The 19632-nt window shown below is 32.9% G+C and overlaps 1 protein-coding gene across 3 annotated transcripts; it reads left to right on the top strand.

Annotated features, from left to right (window-relative positions):
- Nucleotides 1–50: 50 nt before the first annotated feature.
- On the top strand, nucleotides 51–13134 carry LOC131521977 (upstream stimulatory factor 2). 3 transcript variants are annotated; one of them, XM_058747159.1, is made up of 12 exons: nucleotides 51–279; nucleotides 683–799; nucleotides 1112–1173; nucleotides 1547–1631; nucleotides 3336–3441; nucleotides 3720–3817; nucleotides 5358–5439; nucleotides 6868–6906; nucleotides 8669–8727; nucleotides 8961–9058; nucleotides 9183–9311; nucleotides 12998–13134. In XM_058747159.1, exons 5-12 carry the CDS (start codon nucleotides 3404–3406, stop codon nucleotides 13085–13087), a joined length of 633 nt encoding a protein of 210 aa, XP_058603142.1. In that variant the 5' UTR covers nucleotides 51–279; nucleotides 683–799; nucleotides 1112–1173; nucleotides 1547–1631; nucleotides 3336–3403; the 3' UTR covers nucleotides 13088–13134. The 3 variants fall into 3 exon arrangements, with proteins under 3 accessions (XP_058603142.1, XP_058603144.1, XP_058603143.1); XM_058747161.1 differs by having other exon boundaries at nucleotides 3697–3817; XM_058747160.1 differs by having other exon boundaries at nucleotides 683–898.
- The last annotated feature ends 6498 nt before the right edge of the window (nucleotides 13135–19632 follow it).

The raw sequence follows: 19632 nt of genomic DNA, 5'->3' as shown, positions 1-19632 counted from the left end.
CCGAATGTTCTTGCGCTCCAGCGCTCGGACTGATACGGACTTAAACGTAGTTCCTATGTAAGTAGGTTAAAGGTCGTGTTGCTGTTGTGACTGAACGCAGGGCTGGCAGCAAATCTAGACCACACTACAATTAAATGAAATTATTACAACATGCGATAAGAGAAATGAATTTTCCGAGACTTCGAATCAACCGAATATAATCGCAAAATGATTCAGTGAAGCGCTCGAAACAGCACGTGAAGGACACCTGCTGGTCACAACGAAAAACTCCACTCAAAAGTACCCACTTCACTTATTTTTTTTATGCAAAATAAAGAGTTTGAAGTCTTGTGTAATATTAAATATCACACAATGTAGATTTCTTAAAGTTGCTCCAAGTTTTGTGGCAAAAATATATGTCTATCTGCCTATTCTATTTACCGTAAAATAAATCCGTTGAAATATAATTTTATCAGAAGATTATTTGTAGCTTTATTAGCTTGGACGGATTTTTAACCATATTTTTAGCCTTAAAATGTGACTTCATAGATTACTTTTTCAGAAAATAATATTTATATAATATTTAATATGTATTATTATTATTATTATTATTATTAATTTTTAAATACAATGCTGTATAAATACACTCCAGTTCAGTTGGTGGCAGTAATGCAGCATAATCTGGTTTACCATCAAATCTCAGATGAAGAAGAAGATTGTCACGTGACTGGAGTGTTTGTTCCCGTGATCAGCTGTGAGAGAGTCAGAGCACTGATGGATCAGCTGGAGCTCAGCTCACACACACTACAGTCAGACTCAGGTAATGCATTACACTTCCAGCAGCTCAGGGCTCGAGCAATGCAAACTACTGCAGAAAGTCATGACAAATCTGTCATGCATGCAGGACATTTCATGCACTGTAAGTTTGTAAATGCACGGATTGAAAAAATATATAAATATATTTATAACGATGTTTGATTGCGGAAGCATTGTGCATCTTCTACAGTTGGGGATACATACCAAACTGTTACTGGTCTTCAAAATTGTTTTGTATATTTTAGAGACCAACATCTGCTGAAAAGTAAAAAAAAAAAAAAAATAATAATAATTATTGCACTTTTATGTGTCACAGGAACAAGAAGTCTGTCTGCCGTCACAAATATCAAGAAAAGAAAGTTGTACAAATAGCTGAAGGTATGTCTGTCATTAAGTCCTGTTCATCACATGATGCTTTTTGTAATTGATAAATTTTTCCATGATGCATGCTTTATTCGTTATGATTTTCGCTTTTCGTGATATTTTACTGTATTCCCAAGATATCTGCATTATATGTGTGTGGTTGATATCAAATTTAACACTGTTTCTGGAAAGTCCTGTGGTAGGATGCGCTATAATTTATCAAAAATAAATTTTTTGCATGGTTTTTATTATATGTTATATACTATACATTATGTTGTATTTATTAAAAGACGACTTATCAGTAGTATTACTTATAAACAATCAAATTTTGATGTCTACTAACTTTTTTTGTCAACTACCCATCCGCTGTATTATTTTCTTGATGCAGGTGTGGCAGCCAGTGTTCCTCATCCTTTATCTTATGTGGATAGCAACATTCACATCAGTTTCATACGAAAAATACCGGTGGACAGGTGAGTTTCCTTTTAGTGTCGTCATAGATAAATCCTTTATTAGAGTCAAATTTTTTGGTAGGAAGATTAAACCGATGTTTGTCTGTCACTTTATTTCTCTGGATAATGTTTTTTCATTTTGTCACTCATGAAATTTATCAAGATGCTGTGTTGTCTTACTACAAAATCCCCCCCAATATATGTTTCACATTTAAAAAAAAAACTAAGCCCATTTTTAAGACAATTAATTTTTTTCATTGGTGTAAAAAATGTTGCATTGTCTTTCATTTATGCTGATTTAAAAATAACAATAGAAACAATATTTTTACTGTAATCTGGTGAGAATCACCATTGATAATAATTGGAAATAAAATAAAAAACTCAAAAGTAAAACATCCAGATGCATTATGATAACAAGAAAATGTAATAAAAAAGGGACATTAGGGAAAATGTACTTAATTGTCATGAAAATAATGTCACAGTGAAAATAATAAATAAATAATGGTCCTATAAATAAGATTTATTGTCTTTATGCATATCTTTTTTATTTTGTGTGGTGAGCTATGCCTGGGAAATGTTTTCTTGAGTTTCTCCCATTTGCAGTCATGTGATTCTAATCTCTGGCTGGGATTGGCACTGGGCCTGTGTCACATGTCAGTCAGGCGGCGCGTCACATGACAGAGGATTGGAGTGGGGGGGTGCTGTTAAGGGGTATTTACAAATACGTATTCTGTTAGTGAACAACCGTGTCATTCTAGACCTTTAAATTAGATCATGCACAGCTCTCTGCATTGCAGGAATGATGGATGAATGGAGAATTCAGTCGGGAGACATGGGAAATTTCCATGAACACTTTATAGGGAATTACAGCTGTTTTCTCTAAACATCAGGTTCTGTGGCTGACCAAAAACAGTAGAAGCTCTTGTTTTTATGATTATTTTCCTGTAGGGGTATCATCATACCTTAATCGCATCACATTATTCACAAATTTCAGCTAAAGTATCTTGACCACATGCTGTTTGGATGCTTGTTTCTTGTATTCAGGGCTGAATGTGATGGGTATTTTGATGTTGTGGTACTCCTTAAATAGTGTTTAAAGTCATAGAAAACATGTAAAGATCTGGAAAGTACTACATTACAGGTCCAAGGTTTGGAATTATGTTTTTTTTTGTGTGAAATATTATTACAATTTAAAATAACTATTTTCAGTTTAAATACATTTTAAAATGCAATTTATTCCTGTGATGCAAAGCTGAATTTTCAGCATCATTACTCCAAAAATTGATAATAACTAAGCTCAAAATCCGCATATTAGAATGATTTCTGAAGGATCATGTGACACTGAAGACTGGAGTAATGATGCTGAAAATTCAGCTTTGGATCACAGAAATAAATTTCATTTTAACATATTCACATAGAAGACAGTTATTTTAAATTGTAATAATATTTCACAATATTAATGTTTTTTTTTTGATCAAATAAATTCAGCCTTGGTGAGCAGAAGAGGCTTCTTTCAAAAATATTGAAATTCTTAATTATTCCAAACTTTTGACCGCTAGTGTTTTTTCAAGACCTGAAAAGGTTCTGGAAATGGGGCTACACATATTGTTCAACAGTCGTTTGAAAAAGGCATATTAAGAATCAATATTGGACTATTCACATGAAAAGCACGATTAATCTGAAAAATCAATATTTTAATCAAGTCTGTGTCTTTGTCCTCCTCAGGTGACGTATCGGGTGATTCCGGTCTCAGATCAGCGACTGGAGAGTAGAGGTGAAGTGAAGGCTGGTTAATGTGGTCTCTGCATCCAACCTCACTAAATCCCAGCAGGTATGGACTCAATATATGCGTCACTATGGCAACCAGCTCGGTCCCTGCATCAGCACCACTTTTACTTCACATTCCATTCACTTATACTTATTCATTATGTCACGATGTTCCACAAATCTCATTCAACGCGCAGCAGAACATGACAACATGTCAGAGCAGAAGATGAAAATTACACAAACTCAACTATAACTAAATAGCCAGATGTTACGCGTTTGTTTGTGGGTTGTAAAATGTTTCACGCCTGTTTTCTCCCAGACAGTAATTCAAAACTCTTTTAGTAATGAAGACAGTCCTGCTGGAGAAGATACTGGAGAGAAGACAGCCACGGCTATGTCCACACAGACAGCAGCTGACCCTACACTCACACAAACAGCAGGTACGATAGTTTTATAGAGGTTTATAGAATCACATGCAACATGCTTCAGTAGATTGAGAGGTTGTTCTTTACAGTGCTTTCACCTTGGTTAAATTAAGTTCTTAAAAACCACACAAAACAGAGTAATGGTTCTTCCATCAAGTAATGCATTCATTAGTTTAGTCTTAGATGGTTTACAGTTTCAAAAGCATGTGTTTATCTGCACAATGACTTCAAATGCAGCTCATGTGTTTCAGTATCCATTTGATGATGCCAGCGTTTGCTTATTGTGAATAATCTGATTTTATAATTTAATTACAAATGAAAGGTTTAATCTTAAATTAAGTTAAGGCTTAATCTCATTATTGTATCTTTTTTTGGAAATAAATATGTATTTATTTTTTATTGATTATCCCAAAGTAGTTATATTTTATATATGTAATAATGTAAACACACACACACACACACACATATATATATATATATATATATACACTGAAAAAAAATGATACTAAATGTTTTAAGGTAAGCGGTTGCAAGCAATTTATTTTATCTACATTTTTTTTTAAAGTTGAAAGTTAGTCAATTAAATTTGTTTATTTAAATGTAGCTAAAATAAATTGATTGCAACCACTTACTTTTAAATTTGTAAATTCAATTAATCATTTTTTTCAGTGTATATACAGTTGAAGTAAAAAATTTGCATACTCCTTGCAGAATCTGCAAAATGTTAATTATTTTACCAAAATAAGAGGGATCTTACAAAATGCATGTCATTGTTTATTTAGTACTGAATAAGATATTTCACATAAAAGATGTTTACATATAGTCCACAAGAGAAAATAATAGTTATAATAGTTTATAAAAATGACTCCGTTCAAAAGTTTACATCCCCTTGATTCTTAATACTGTGTTGTTAGCTGAATGATCCACAGCTGTGTTTTTTCTTTTGTCTAGTGATAGTTGTTCATGAGTCCCTTGTTTGTCCTGATCAGTTAAACTGCCTGCTGTTCTTAAGAAAAATCCTTCTGGTCCTACAAATTCTTTGGTTTTCCAGCATTTTTGTGTATTTGAACCTTTTCCAACAATGACTGTATGAATTTGAGATCCATTTTTTCACCCTGAGGACAACTGAGGGACTCATATGCAACTATTACAGAAGGTTACAACGCTCACTGATGCTCCGGAAGGAAAAATGATGCATTGAGAGCAGGGGTGAAAACTTTTGAACAGAATGAAGATGTGTACATTTTTCTTATTTTGCCTAAATATCATATTTTTTCATTTTGTACTGCCCTTCAGAAGCTACAGAAGATACTTACATGTTTCCCAGAAGACAAAATAAGGCTCTTAATGCAACGTTTTTATATATATGTATACACACACACACACACAATGTAAAATTTATGTATTTATATAAATAATAATTTAGTCATACCAGCCATCTTTGAACTCTCAGTAACTCTCTTATCAGGATAAACATGAGTTCTCCCGGTGGCAGTAAATGTGATTTGAATTTAGTATGTGGAGCAATACAACATCTGTCGTCTCTCTCATTTAGGTCAATTCTACGTGATGATGACTCCTTCAGATGTGCTGCATTCTGCCTCTCAGCGGACTTTAGCTCCACATATGTACACTGTGTGAGTACAAAAAAACTGCATTTACAGCATGCCACAGGTGTTGTCCCTTAAAGCAACTACGTTCATTTAAAATTCATAACATTTACACCTTTATAGGGGTTAGTCTTTTGAATTTGGGATGGGATTTACTCAGGAAGTAATTGTCTGCAGGCTCTTTGTTGCTCCGCTGCATGTTTTCTTTTTGTGCCTTGCTCTCCATTTAACCTTGGGATCCCACTAGCACATCGGTGAATCTACTTGAAAACAGGGCTGTTTGTCATGATTCTGTTTTCTGACAGGATCATGTGCTCAAATTCAATCATAATTCATGGGAGAGCGTGGTTTGTTGTGCTTCCTTTTGAAGGTGCTGTTTTTACACCGCAGAAGTGTGGTGAAAATGGGTGATGCTCACACGTTTGTGCGGTTGCAACATCCTTATCCTCTGAAATAAGCTCAGTTGAAATATCTAGCTGAAGAATCACGTGGCAGAGGTGTTTTTTTCAGTCGTTCTTGTTTGATTATTTCCTTCTTTAGGACACAGACATCTTTTGCAGCTCATGTGACATGGATGCAGTGTAATGAATTGCACAAGAGTCCTAATCTTACTTTCTTCCATTAGAATTACAAATCCTTCAGGTTATTAGATCCTGGGATAAAAGCCACTATAGTTATAGAGTGTGGGTTGTGTTCAGAATGGAATAATAATCACCTAGATATGCAGTACAAGTGGTTTTTATATGCTATAATATTAATAGTATAATATTAATATTTTAAATTCACTTTTTATATATATTTTCAGTTTTCATTTGAATTTGTTAAAAAAAAATGTTTTAGTTTTAATTTTTTGCCACTAAAACAAAATATAAATATTAGATGAAAACATCAACTTAAAAACATAAAACATTTCTAATATTTGTTTAATTTAAGTATTTAATCTAATATTTATATTTTGTTTTATTTCAGTTACAGATTTTTATTTTAGTAATTGTTGCAATATTTTTAAATTGCATAATTTTTTTACATTTTTATTTCAACAGTAGTATGCTACGCTGTTGTCACATGAACTACACTGCAAATTTGAATTCAGCAGGCATCCAATAATTATCTCAGAAATAATATTTTGAAGTGTCGTCAAATATCGTGTCAAAAATGATGTTTTTCTCTGTTGTTCATCCAAAAGTTTGGTCTTCATCAAATATTTAGGTCTTCCTTGCATACAGACAATTGCATATTCTGCTCAGTATAAATACTGCATAAATTGCAAGTTGTATACCATTCCAATGTATTTCTCAATAGATTTTTCTTTTCATCAGATTTCTATTTCAGCAATGATGGTAACCATCAAAGCAAACTGTTTCTGTCATTTCCTATCCATGTTTAAACTGAAATGTCATTCATTATATAATCATTAATTTGTGTTTTTTTAATATATTTTCCACTTCTCTGCAGAGGTGAATACAGTTCACAACAGCATGAAGGTTTTAACTGGTAAGAAGAACTTTTACATCACATTACCAAAATAAAAACAAAACTGGCAGGTTTACAGAAAAAACAAAACAGAGCTGCAAAAGTAATGATTTCCAAACACGTTTCAGACACTCAAACATGTTTGTTTTCCATTATTTAGCAGATAATCCAATCCTAAGTACATGCCATTGCTTGAGACAATTTTATTATGTTCTGTCCATTCAGGCCTCTCAAACAAAATAAGTTGCAATTCCATTTGCTACCACTGGTGGCGCAGAATTCACACACTTCACCTTATACTATGCTTCTTTAGTTTAACACAGTCTTCTGTGCATTTACATACTGAAGTCACTTCCTCTGTATATAGTGCTGTTAATATAAAGAGACGGAGGAATAGACTTCCTGTAGTGTAAATTAAAAAACATCTTCAGTTCATAAACACTTTTTGCTTTTTTGCATTAGCACAGATAAACATCTACCTTCCTTCCTGGCGTTTTGTGAGATGCTTTACCCCGTGTTGTGTGTTCTCCCCTCTGTGGTGTGACAGACGTGACGCTGCGGAGTCGTGACTTAATTAAAGCGTACCTGAGGGAAGATTCACGCGGAGAACAGTTGTGTCATTAGGCTAAAGTCGGGCCTCGTCGCAGACGGCAGCTGTTTGTAGCGCTGCAATTTATAACCTAATGAACACAGCCGATGCCACGACTCCCCTGAGATCAGACGCCAAGGGCACAGAGACCTTACGCAGATATCTGCCAGTCCGCACTAATACTAGATTCAACTTTACAAAGCTGGGACTACGTTTGTCATACCTGCTAGTGGTTGACCAATATTGTCTTTTTTAATGATCAATACCGATATCAGGAGTGATTGATGGCAGATTTAATGTAAATAGGCCTACATACATGATAAAAGCAAATGAGATCCAAACAACATTGTTGAAATTTTTAATGAACACTTACACTGTAGAAAAATAAGTTATTTCAACTCAAAAGTAAGTGTTCATGCTGCCTTTAAATTTTATGTTTAGTCAGCTTGAAATGTTAAGTGACAACTTGGATATTTGAGTTGAGTAAACTTAAAATTTGAAGGCAGCACAGACAATTTTTTTGACGGTGTACTTTACACAGTATTGACCTGTAATTTAAGTTTTGTGCAAATAGTTTAAGTAAGGCTGACAAGGCTGTCTCTAGTTATACTTTTGTTAATGAATGAATTTTGTTTATTATTATTTCTCAAAACAGTACATTTTAAATTATAACTTTAGAGATAGATTTGTAATTTTAATAAAGTTAACTTTACTAAATCGCAATCTCTATTTTATTTTACACAGTGTTTGTTCTTTATTTGTGATTTTTATGTATTTATTTATATGTTTTTAATTTTTGTTATTTATTTATCATTTTATTTTATATTTTATATTTTAGTTTTCATTCATTCGTTCTTACTTTCTTTAGTGGTTTAGTTTTTGTTGTTGTTTTATTATTTGAATATATATTATGTTTTATAGAGATAAGATTGCAAGCCTTGTAAAATACTTACATTTGAGATATTGAAGCTAAGAAATATATCAAATAATGCATATGCATTTTTTTCTTCCCCATTTTGTTTTGTTTAGTGTTTGTTCTTTATTTGATTTTTTTTTTTTGTGTATTTTTTAGTAGTTTTTTTTTTTTTTTAAGTTTTAAATATTGGAACGATAAGGTTGCAGATGTTAAGGCTTTCAGAACACCTTCACAGAGAAATATGCATATTATTAAATTTTCTCCCATTATTACTTTAGGAAAATGGACAGTCTGCGCACTCCAAGAGACGAGAGGAGAAGAGCACAACATAATGAAGGTCAATTATCATAATGTAGTCTTTACTCTGTAAATGAAAGCAAAGCAGCGGGGCCTGGATAACTCATACTGTGTCCACTCCAAAAGTATTGATACTGAAGATGAATCTCAGCAGGCGCTGATGTAAATCTACCTGTAGAGGCCAGTAGAGGGTTGATGGAATGAACATGTATTGCAATTTTGGACAATATGTCCTAGATTTTGCCTCTGACTGTTCTTGTTGTTGATGTGCAGTTGAAAGGCGACGGCGAGACAAAATCAACAACTGGATTGTGGCACTCTCGAAAATAATCCCAGACTGCAGCATAGACGGAGCCACCAAGACTGGAGCGGTGAGCTGCATGATGCTTTTTTCCCCTAAATGAAGATCTGACCTCAGTATTGACCTGTTATTTACAACAGATGCTTTGAAACGGCATCTCTCTCTTAAATGCATAGCGTTTCTTGTTCCTCCAGAGTAAAGGTGGGATCCTGTCAAAGGCGTGTGATTACATTGGCGAGCTGAAGCAACATAACCAGCGGCTACAGGAGAGTTTGAGAGCAGTGGAGAGAGTGCAGATGGACAATGAGCTGCTCAGACAGCAGGTATGACGCCTTTAACAGCAGCTTAGTGGCAGTTCGTCACTATTCTATTCATCCCTATTCTTTGCATTGACATATTCATTATTTTACGTTGAATCAACATTTTCCTTCAAGATCTCTTTCCTAGGAACCATATTACTCGTTTTTAAGCCAACCTGAGGTTTTTTTTTTTTTTGCACCAAAAACTACCACATTTACTTTTTAGAATTCAACAGGCTGTTTTTGCTACTGTGCCTTTAAGACTATATGCAAATGACCTTCTGTGATTGGCTAACCTCTTCACATGTGAAGTTCATATTGCTGTTCATCAAAGTGGGCTGAATATCTGTTAATATGTAAATGTGGATGAGCATATGTGACCCTGGACCACATAACCAGTCTTAAGTCGCTGGGGTATGTTTGTAGCAATAGCCAAAAATACATTGTATGGGTCAAAATATTAGATTTTTCTCTTATGCCAAAAATCATTAGTATATTAAGTAAAGATCATATTCCATGAAGATATTTTGTAAATTCACTACTGTAAATATATCAAAACGTCATTTTTGATTAGTAATATGCATTGCTAAGAATTCATCTGGACAACTTTAAATGTGATTTTCTCAATATTTAGATTTTTTTGCACCCTCAGATTCCAGATTTTCAAATAGTTGTATCTCAGCCAAATATTGTCCAATCCTAACAAACCGTACATCAATGGAAAGCTTATTTATTCAGCTTCAATTTATTCAATCGAAAAAAATTGACACTTAAGACTGGTTTTGTGGTCCAGGGTCACATATAATGAGCTCATGTTAGACATCATAACTATTGTTGTGAATGTTTGATAACGCCTTCGTAATACATTTTTTTTAAACAAACAGGGAAATCCTGTCCGTCCTCCCTGAAATCTAATAATGAACATTTTACTCTCTATATAGAGATTTTGAAATAATATTTCAACATTTTATGAAGGGTCTTCAAAGTTTTTCAGACCAAGGAACCCATGATGGATAGAGAGACGGTGCAGGAACTCCTGGTTACATATACAGTGGGGCAAAAAAGTATTGTGCAAGTTCTCCCACTTAAACAGATGAGAGAGGCCTGTAATTTTCATCATAGGTATACCTCAACTATGAGAGACAAAATGAGAAAAACAAATCCAGAAAATCAAATTTTTCAGATTTTTAAAGAATTAATTGGTAAATTCCTCGGTAAAATAAGTATTTGGTCACCTACAAACAAGCAAGATTTCTGGCTCTCACAGACCTGTAACTTCTTCTTTAAGAGGCTCCTCTGTCCTCCACTCGTTACCTGTATTAATGGCATCTGTTTGAACTCGTTATCAGTATAAAAGACACCTGTCCACAACCTCAAACAGTCCAACTCCAAACTCCACCATGGCCAAGACCAAAGAGCTGTCAAAGGACACCAGAAACAAAATTGTAGACCTGCACCAGGCTGAGAAGACTGAATCTGCAATAGGTAAGCAGCTTGGTGTGAAGAAAGAACTGTGAGCAAAAATCCCAGAACCACACGGGGGACCTAGTGAATGACCTGCAGAGAGCTGGGACCAAAGTAACAAAGGCTACCATCAGTAACACACTGCGCCGCCAGGGACTCAAATCCTGCAGTGCCAGACGTGTCCCCTGCTTAAGCCAGTACATGTCCGGCCCGTCTGAAGTTTGCTAGAGAGCATTTGGATGATCCAGAAGAGGATTGGGAGAATGTCATATGGTCAGATGAAACCAAAATAGAACTTTTGGTAAAAACTCAACTTGTCGTGTTTGGAGGAGAAAGAATGCTGAGTTGCATCCAAAGAACACCATACCTACTGTGAAGCATGGGGTGGAAACATCATGCTTTGGGGCTGTTTTTCTGCAAAGGGACCAGGATGACTGATCCGTAAACGAAAGAATGAATGGGGCCATGTATCGTGAGATTTTGAGTGAAAACCTCCTTCCATCAGCAAGGGCATTGAAGATGAAACGTGGCTGGGTCTTTCAGCATGACAATGATCCCAAACACACCGCCCGGCAACGAAGGAGTGGCTTCGTGAAGAAGCATTTCAAGGTCCTGGAGTGGCCTAGCTAGTCTCCAGATCTCAACCCCATCGAAAATCTTTGGAGGGAGTTGAAAGTCCGTGTTACCCAGCGACAGCCCCAAAACATTACTGCTCTAGAGGAGATCTGCATGGAGGAATGGGCCAAAATACCAGCAACAGTGTGTGAAGACTTACAGAAAACGTTTGACCTCTGTCATTGCCAACAAAGGGTATATAACAAAGTATTTAGATGAAATTTTGTTATTGACCAAATACTTATTTTCCACCATAATTTGCAAATAAATTCTTTAAAAATCCTACAATGTGATTTTCTGGATTTTTTTTCCTCATTTTGTCTCTCATAGTTGAGGTATACCTATGATGACAATTACAGGCCTCTCTCATCTTTTTAAGTGGGAGAACTTGCACAATTGGTGGCTGACTAAATACTTTTTTGCCCCACTGTATATCTTTCCTTCATTAACATGCATATACATGTTTTGACATCAAAGAGCCATTAAAATAAGCATTATTGATTTGCATTACATTTTATTTAATGCGTTTTAATGTAATTGGATAGTAAAATGTTTAGCTGACTTTAGCTTTTTAACTTGGTGCTAGGTTGAAGTTAACTTATTATATTTTTATTCAATACACATTTTAGTTTGAGATCATATGAACATTACCCCTTTTAAAAAATACCAAAGAGACTTTTTCTTCCTTTCTGTATTTTTTTAACCCACAAAATCCAAATATATACCCCAATATACTCCAAATATACACACTTATTCAATAATCAGACCCATTCATTCAGTATTATTTCACACACAATTTAATTCTCAGACTCAATCTCTGCTTTACTAGAAAGCCACAAAGGTCACCTATTAGCCTGATGCACAGCACCAGAAGAGGGTGACAAAGAGTGGTGTTAAAAAAAAAAAAAAAAAAAAAAAAAGGATGTAATATCTCCAGTGATGCAACTCTTTTATTTTATTTTATTTTTTAAATATTTGTATGATTTTATTTTATACAATTTTGTTTTGCTTAATTTTAATTTGTACTTTTTTATTTTATACTCATGTTTTATTTTATATTATTATTTTATACTATTTGATTATTTTAATGTAATATCTCTAGTAAATCGTTTTATTTTATTTGTAATATTTGTATTTTATTTTATACTATTTCATTTTTATTATATATTAACACCATTTTTATTTTATACTATTTAATTTAATTTAATTTTAGTTTTAGTTTTATTTTTGCATTTTAATTTATACTGTTTTATTTTATATTAATTTGTTACATTCATTTTTAATTTATGTTAATATTTAATAGTATTTTATTATTTGTATGTAATTTCTTTTGTGATTTCACTTTTATTTTTATTGTATTTTATTAATGCAGCCTTCCTGTAGCTCAAGCAGTAAAGTATGCACTATAGCAATGACACTATTTGTATTGATTTATTTAGTTTTATTTATTTATGCTATTTTAATTTAATTTAATATATACAATTTTATTATATTATTTATTTAATTGTATTGTAAAAATGTATAACTTGAATGCAATGTTGCTTTGCATAAAAGTGTCTGGCAAATGCATAAATGTACATATCTAAAACATCTTCATATTTAATAATCATTTTCTGTGTTGTTGCTTTCAGCTGGAGGAGCTCAAGAGCGAGAACGGCCTTCTGCGAGCGCAGCTGGAGCATCACGGCATCGACACGATCACAGACGCCTCGGCACAATGAGCCTCAGACATTCTGGGAAAGAGATTCTGGCCAATCCAGATGACAAACGGCCCTCAGAGAATGACACAGGACTGAAGTGGGCCGAACGACATACGCTGGCTTGTGCTCGAGAGTCTGTCTCAGAGACTGGATCCTCTTCAGCGCTGATGTCTGATACAGTCCGGCTTGCTACCGATGAGGTCAAAGGTCAAGAAGTTTCCATTAGCACCAAACACCAGGAGCCCATGACTATTTATTCTTCCGAACTAAACAGTGGAATATAGTCAGACAGCTTTCATTATGTGTTTTTAGTTTTCCCCGCTCTATAATGCACCCCAGACATTTTCCTTTTGCTTTTCCTAATTTTCCAGCTTTGTTGCTTTCAATTTTGTCTTCATGCTTTACTTGAAGTATTAGTTGTTTGTTCAATGCCTCGTTTAATTTTAAATTCTCCCGGAGAAAATCTGCCGCTTTGTGGTGTTTCGGGAGGTCGTTATGGGATGAATGAAGCCGTGATGAAATGTCATTAGCGGTTCCTGTGAAATTTAGTGTTAAAATCGGAACAAAAGCACCTGCGTACGGCTCCCGCTGAAAGAAAGCCCTGATGCAAGAAAATGAGCTCCGTCTGGGATTATTAGCTTCTTATCTCGGATCGCCTTCGGAAGACAGTTCGGAAAGCATCGCCTAATCTAAGCAGCAAATGAGAAAATATTCACAAAGCCTTGTAGCTAAATGCTGGACATCTCAGGACTGAAGAAATGTTTGTTATTGTGTGTTAGAGGATTATTCAGTTACCTTAACCTAATCACCAGCTCTAAAAGATCTGAAAATGTAGTGGCCTGTCTTGGTTGCTAAGTAAGCCTATTTGCAGTCCTCAAAAGTTACGGTTTTGTTCTTAGTTTACTTGGTTGAAAGTGCTTGAACATTTTGTGCCATATTTATATAAATAGCATTAGGAGAATAGTTTTGTTCCAGGCTATTTTTCTCCATAATTCAAGTCATTATTCACTTTAAAAAGCGACAGAAAAGATTTTCAGTGAATAAAGACTTTGTTTTGTTTCTCACATAAGTCTGCCAAATGATTTCAGAAAATGTGGATTATAGTGCACAAGTTATTTTTGGAATTTTTATTTCATTTTCGGGTCTAAAAGACCTGATAAACAGGATGGAATGTCTTTGTTGGTAAGCAGGCCTACTTGCAATCCACATGTTACAAATAGCCATTTTAATAGTTTTGTTCCAAACTCATTTATTGTTATTTTTCTGCATAATTGAAGTCATTATTCACTGATTAACCATTGCTTTCAAATCAGATATGGCACCAAGAGACATGTGAAGTTTCTTTGTCATAGACATGCAGTCAGTCATGATGCATTTAAAGGGCATTTTATTTAAAGTTTTCAAAATTTCATTTATTTTATCAATAGGTTTATCAAAAGAACCGATAAACACGATGACATGTCTTGGTTGAAGTTGGTAAATTTGCAATCCTTAAATGTTACAAATAGCCATTTTGCTCTTAGTTTACTTGGCTGAACTTTTTGTGCCATATTCATATAAACATCCTTTTTATTTCTCCACGGTCTAAGTCATTACTCACTGATTAACCATTGCTTATATAGCGCAAAAAGACATGTGAAAACCAATGAAGATTGATGTGATACATTTAAACTTTCCATATTTTAATTAAAAAGTGACCGCAAATATTTTCAGTGAATAAAGGCTTTGTTCTATTCCTCATTCATATCTGTTAAATGATTTCAGAAGCTGTCGTTGGACTATTTTTATGGTGTTTTTGTCATTTTTGGAGCTTTACAGATTATGGTTGAATGGAAAAGAGCTGCGTGAAGCTTTTGTGATCCATTGAAGAAATAACAACATACGGGTTTGGAGCAACATAAAGGTGAGTAAATGACCAAAGTTTTTATTTTTGGGCAAACTGTTCCTTTAAGACATTATAGCGAAGAAAAACAATATACGTAACTAAAAATAACTCTTTTGTCTGCTGTACTGATGACTATGCAGCTAATAATAGACTACAGCGTCTGCTGTTTTATGTCAATCTCTTCATTTCTGCAAGATAAATATCACACCTTCTCTACAGGACTGTGAGCAGATTGCTGCTTTATGATAATTATTTAGTGATAAATGCTGCCCTTAACGGCAATGATTACCCTAGTGGCCTTACAGTTGACCGAAAAATAAACAGTGAGAAATAATTGCAGGAGTTTTAATATGACCGTAAACTCTCCTCAGAGAGGCAGAGAAACTTTCCTCTGCATGGCTTTTACAGTCTCTTCATAAACTTTGCTTCAAAGTAATGGTCTGTGAAGGTCTCATTGACACGGATATTAAGCAGCTGAGGTTATTTAAACCTCCTTGGCTTTTCATGTGGATTATAATATGAAGTTTCAGCATCCTAACTGTTTGCAGTAGAAAACATGAACAAATTGTCTCCGGAGCTTAGTGTCTGTATAACCGACCAAGCTTTGAGGAAACTTTTGAATGATTTTGGACTTAACTACCGAATTTAGTTGTAAACAAATTCAAATAAATAAAAGTAAATTTACATGTGTAATCTAGTACACAAAGGCTTGAAGAGTAGCATTGTGGGCTATTGAAATAAACAATAAAATCTTAATTTCTGTTAGTCTCTATTTTTACTTTATTTTTACTAAGTCTTTACTTTTTGGGCTGGACTAACTAACCCTAACTAACTCACTAAATAAAGAAAATTAAATAAATAAATAAATATTTTAAGACTTGAAGCTATTTAGTATATGTGTTGGTATTTGTGTTTTGTCTAATATGGCTTAAAAAGTTTTATTTAATTAATTATGACAAACAAACATTGTAAATTATTTATCTAATTTATTTGATCTTGTCATGCCATTTTAAAGTAATATTTTATGTTAACTTATTTTTGTTATTTTAATTATTTATTTATTCATTCATTTAATTAATTCTCTAATTATATTTCATTATTCATCCATGAAAAAAATTGCCATTGTGGGCTATTCAAATTAACAATAAAATCATAATTTAATTTCTATAATACTTTTTTAATGACTGGGCTATACAGCAAAAAAAATAATAAATACATATATTTTTAAGAGTTTTGAAGATATGTGTGTTTTGTCTGATATGATTTAATAATATTTATTTGTTTGTTTAAACCAAACATTGTAAATTATTTCTTTCTGTACTCATTTGAATTAATCAGATCAGTTAATCAATTTAATTGAATTGTTTGCAACCAAAGCAAAGTTTTGAACTGATTTATTAAACTCTTAGAAATTAAATTAGCCTAAAACATCTTATGTTGTCTACAGTTGTGTATTACACACAGAAACTGGAAAAATCAAATGCAATTATTCACAATGTTGCTTAATTTTATATAACCAGCAAATCATTGTGAAAATATTTCATATATCGCCCATCCTCATACTCTAAAGGTTTTTTCAGGTGACTCTACTGGATTGGCAAATCTTTCCTGTATGCCTTCCTGTGATTGATGTATTGTCTCCAATATTTTAAACATAGGCCTGTCTAATACAAATGACCTGAGAGATAATAGTTTGGAAGAGGAAAGCGCAGCTCACTCAATCTCTCTCAATTCATAACTGTCTCTATTGTGTCTTTAAATGAGGTTTGAGTCGCAGCTGGGACGATTTTATCAGATTGTTCTTGAAAACAGAGCGAACGCTTGGCTAATATCTTTTCTTGTTTCAGACATCATTTATTCTCAACCATCTCGGCGTCTCCAGGGATTCTTCACTCATTATAATTCTCCTCATCATTCATCATTGTTCACACCTTGCTTAGGAAATGACCCTCAACTATCGGAGAACGGCACGTGACACCAGAGACAGCAGGTAATCTCAATCTTATCAGTATGAACAACATAACGCTGCTTTCATTGATCAAATGCCAGATGCTCCAAAACTATTATTAGCATATTAATTTTCTTTATGCATGCCATGGATACTCAATAGAGTGCAACAGTTTGTTTTCTCCATGCCGTATGCATTGCAAATTATGTAAGAGTCTCTTTAGACTCTCAAACTTTGCAATAAATATTAAATTAGTTGAATCAGCCAATAAAGCTCATTTGAATTGAATTGAATTGAATCACCAATCACTTATAGGCAGTAGGGTTATATTTTATCTTTAACTTTATTTTTTCAGAATATTGTTTTTAAATTATGAAGTTAGAAGACAAATATAGAAAATTATGATAAAAAAAAAAGTGAAAATATTTAAAAAATACTTTTTTCATTTAAATCCAGTGTTGCAATGGTGTGATTCATCTGGGAGGTTTAGATATTTTAGTAAATATGTGACCTTGGAGCACAAAACCAGTAATAAGTAGCACGGATATATTTGTAGCAATAGCCAACAATTCATTGTATGGGTCAAAATTCACATTTTTCTTTTATGTTCCATGGAGATATTTTGTACATTTCCTACCATAAATATATCAAAACTTTATTTTTGATTGGTAATATGCATTGCTAAGGACTTCATTTGGACAACTTTAAAGGCGATTTTCTCAATATTTAGATTTTTTTGCTCCCTCAGATTCCAGATTTTCAAATAGTTGTATCTCAGCCAAATATTGTCCGATCCAAACAAACCATACGTCAATGGAATGCGTATTTCGAAAAATTGACCCTTATGACTGGTTTTGTGGTCCAGGGTCACATATAAAATTTGACATTTTTAAACAAATTATAAACAATAAAAAATATGATATGCTATATATATATATATATATATATATATATATATATATATATATATATATATATATATATATATATACATACATACATACATACATACATACATACATACATACACACACACACACACACACACACACACACACACAAATGTATGTTTTTTTTTTTTTATTGTTTAAAAAAAATAAAAATGTTTTCATTCAAATCCACTGTTGCAATGTTGTAATTCATCTTGGTTTACAATTTTTAAGATAAAAACAAACAAACGAAAAAAAACACATACAATTATAAAAAACAAAATCTTAAGGCAAAATTATTTTATAAAGAAAAAATATATATTTTAAAATTGTTTAAAAAAAATTAAAATGATTAATTTTCATTTATATCCAAGGTTGCAATGTTGTGATTCATCTGGGAGGCTTAGAATCTTTGAAAAAACAATAGAAAAAATACTGCAGTGCTAAAAAAAAAAAAGTGGCATCCTCATATCCTTGATTACCTAATTTCTGTTTTTTTGAGGTCATCTCTCCTTGACCTTGACTTTCCAGCCCGTTTGGTGTCTGTCTTGTCTTTTGGCACGTCTGTGAGCCGCCGGTCAGACACACATAGGCAGGCGTCTGTGTGTCCGCTGCTCTGTTTGACGTGACTGATCTATGGACCCGTGTCCCGTTAGGACATCACCGTCTCTGCCGTCCTGCAAATACATACAAACAATAGAATCAAGCTTCCTGGATGCTGCTTTAATTGTGTTGGCTTGATAAAGCCAAAATACTGTTGTTGTACTTTACTTGGTACATGAGTTTAAATTTCAAAATCCTGTTCTAAATTAGTATGCTTCATTTTCATAACTGACCACACCTAAGGTTTTCCTTTAGAGGTTTTGCTGGGGCTGATAAGATTTTGAAGTCTCTTCCTCTCACCAACACTGTAAAAAAAAAAAAAGTTGAGCCAACTTAAAATTTTAAGGCAACAAAAATTTGAGAATCTCCCACAAAAACAAGTTGAGCAAACTCAAAAAAAAAAAGCTGGTAAAAAATGTTTTTTTAAGTTTTTTTTTTTTTTACAGTGAAGGTTGCATTTATTTGATCAAAAAGACAGTAAAAACAGTAATATTGTGAAATATTATGAGAATGAAAAATAGATGTTTTTATTGGATGTCACTTTGTGACATTTCCTCTGGAAAAAAATACTTACTTTTCTATTTTAATATATTTTAAAATGTGATTTATTCCCTTGAAATCAGTGCTACTTAATATTTTTTAAAGTATTTTAAAATAAATCTCTTGTAACATTATAAATGTCCTTACTGTCACTATTGATCAATTTAATGCTGAATATTATTATTATTATTATTATTATTTAAAAATCATACTGACCCCAAACTGTATAATGGATGTTTAATAAATGTATTAATAAATATAAAATATCAATCAATCAATCAGTCAATAATAAATGCATTTATAAATGTATTCATAAAATCATATATATAATTTATTTATTTATTTAAATAGTAATAATAATAATCATTTTATTATATATAAATTATATATTTTATTTAAAATTATTTATTTATTTTATGAAAAGCATAAAGTTGCTTTCTTTGATCAAACTATAAAGCTGTTATTAGCATAATAATTTTGTTAATTTATGCAGTGCCTTGGCTCTTCAATAGAGTACAAGTGTACTTTCCACACCTTAAGCATTGTAAATTATGTAATAAACATTAAATACATTGTATTTTATATTAGTATAAAATATAATATAGTTTTATATTATAATCTTAAATATAACTCCCTTTTTTTTGCATTTTAGATACTTTTT

This window comes from Onychostoma macrolepis, chromosome 16 (genome assembly GCF_012432095.1).
Source record: "Onychostoma macrolepis isolate SWU-2019 chromosome 16, ASM1243209v1, whole genome shotgun sequence".
Taxonomy (NCBI): domain Eukaryota; kingdom Metazoa; phylum Chordata; class Actinopteri; order Cypriniformes; family Cyprinidae; genus Onychostoma; species Onychostoma macrolepis.
This window is presented reverse-complemented; position numbering and strand designations above follow the sequence as displayed.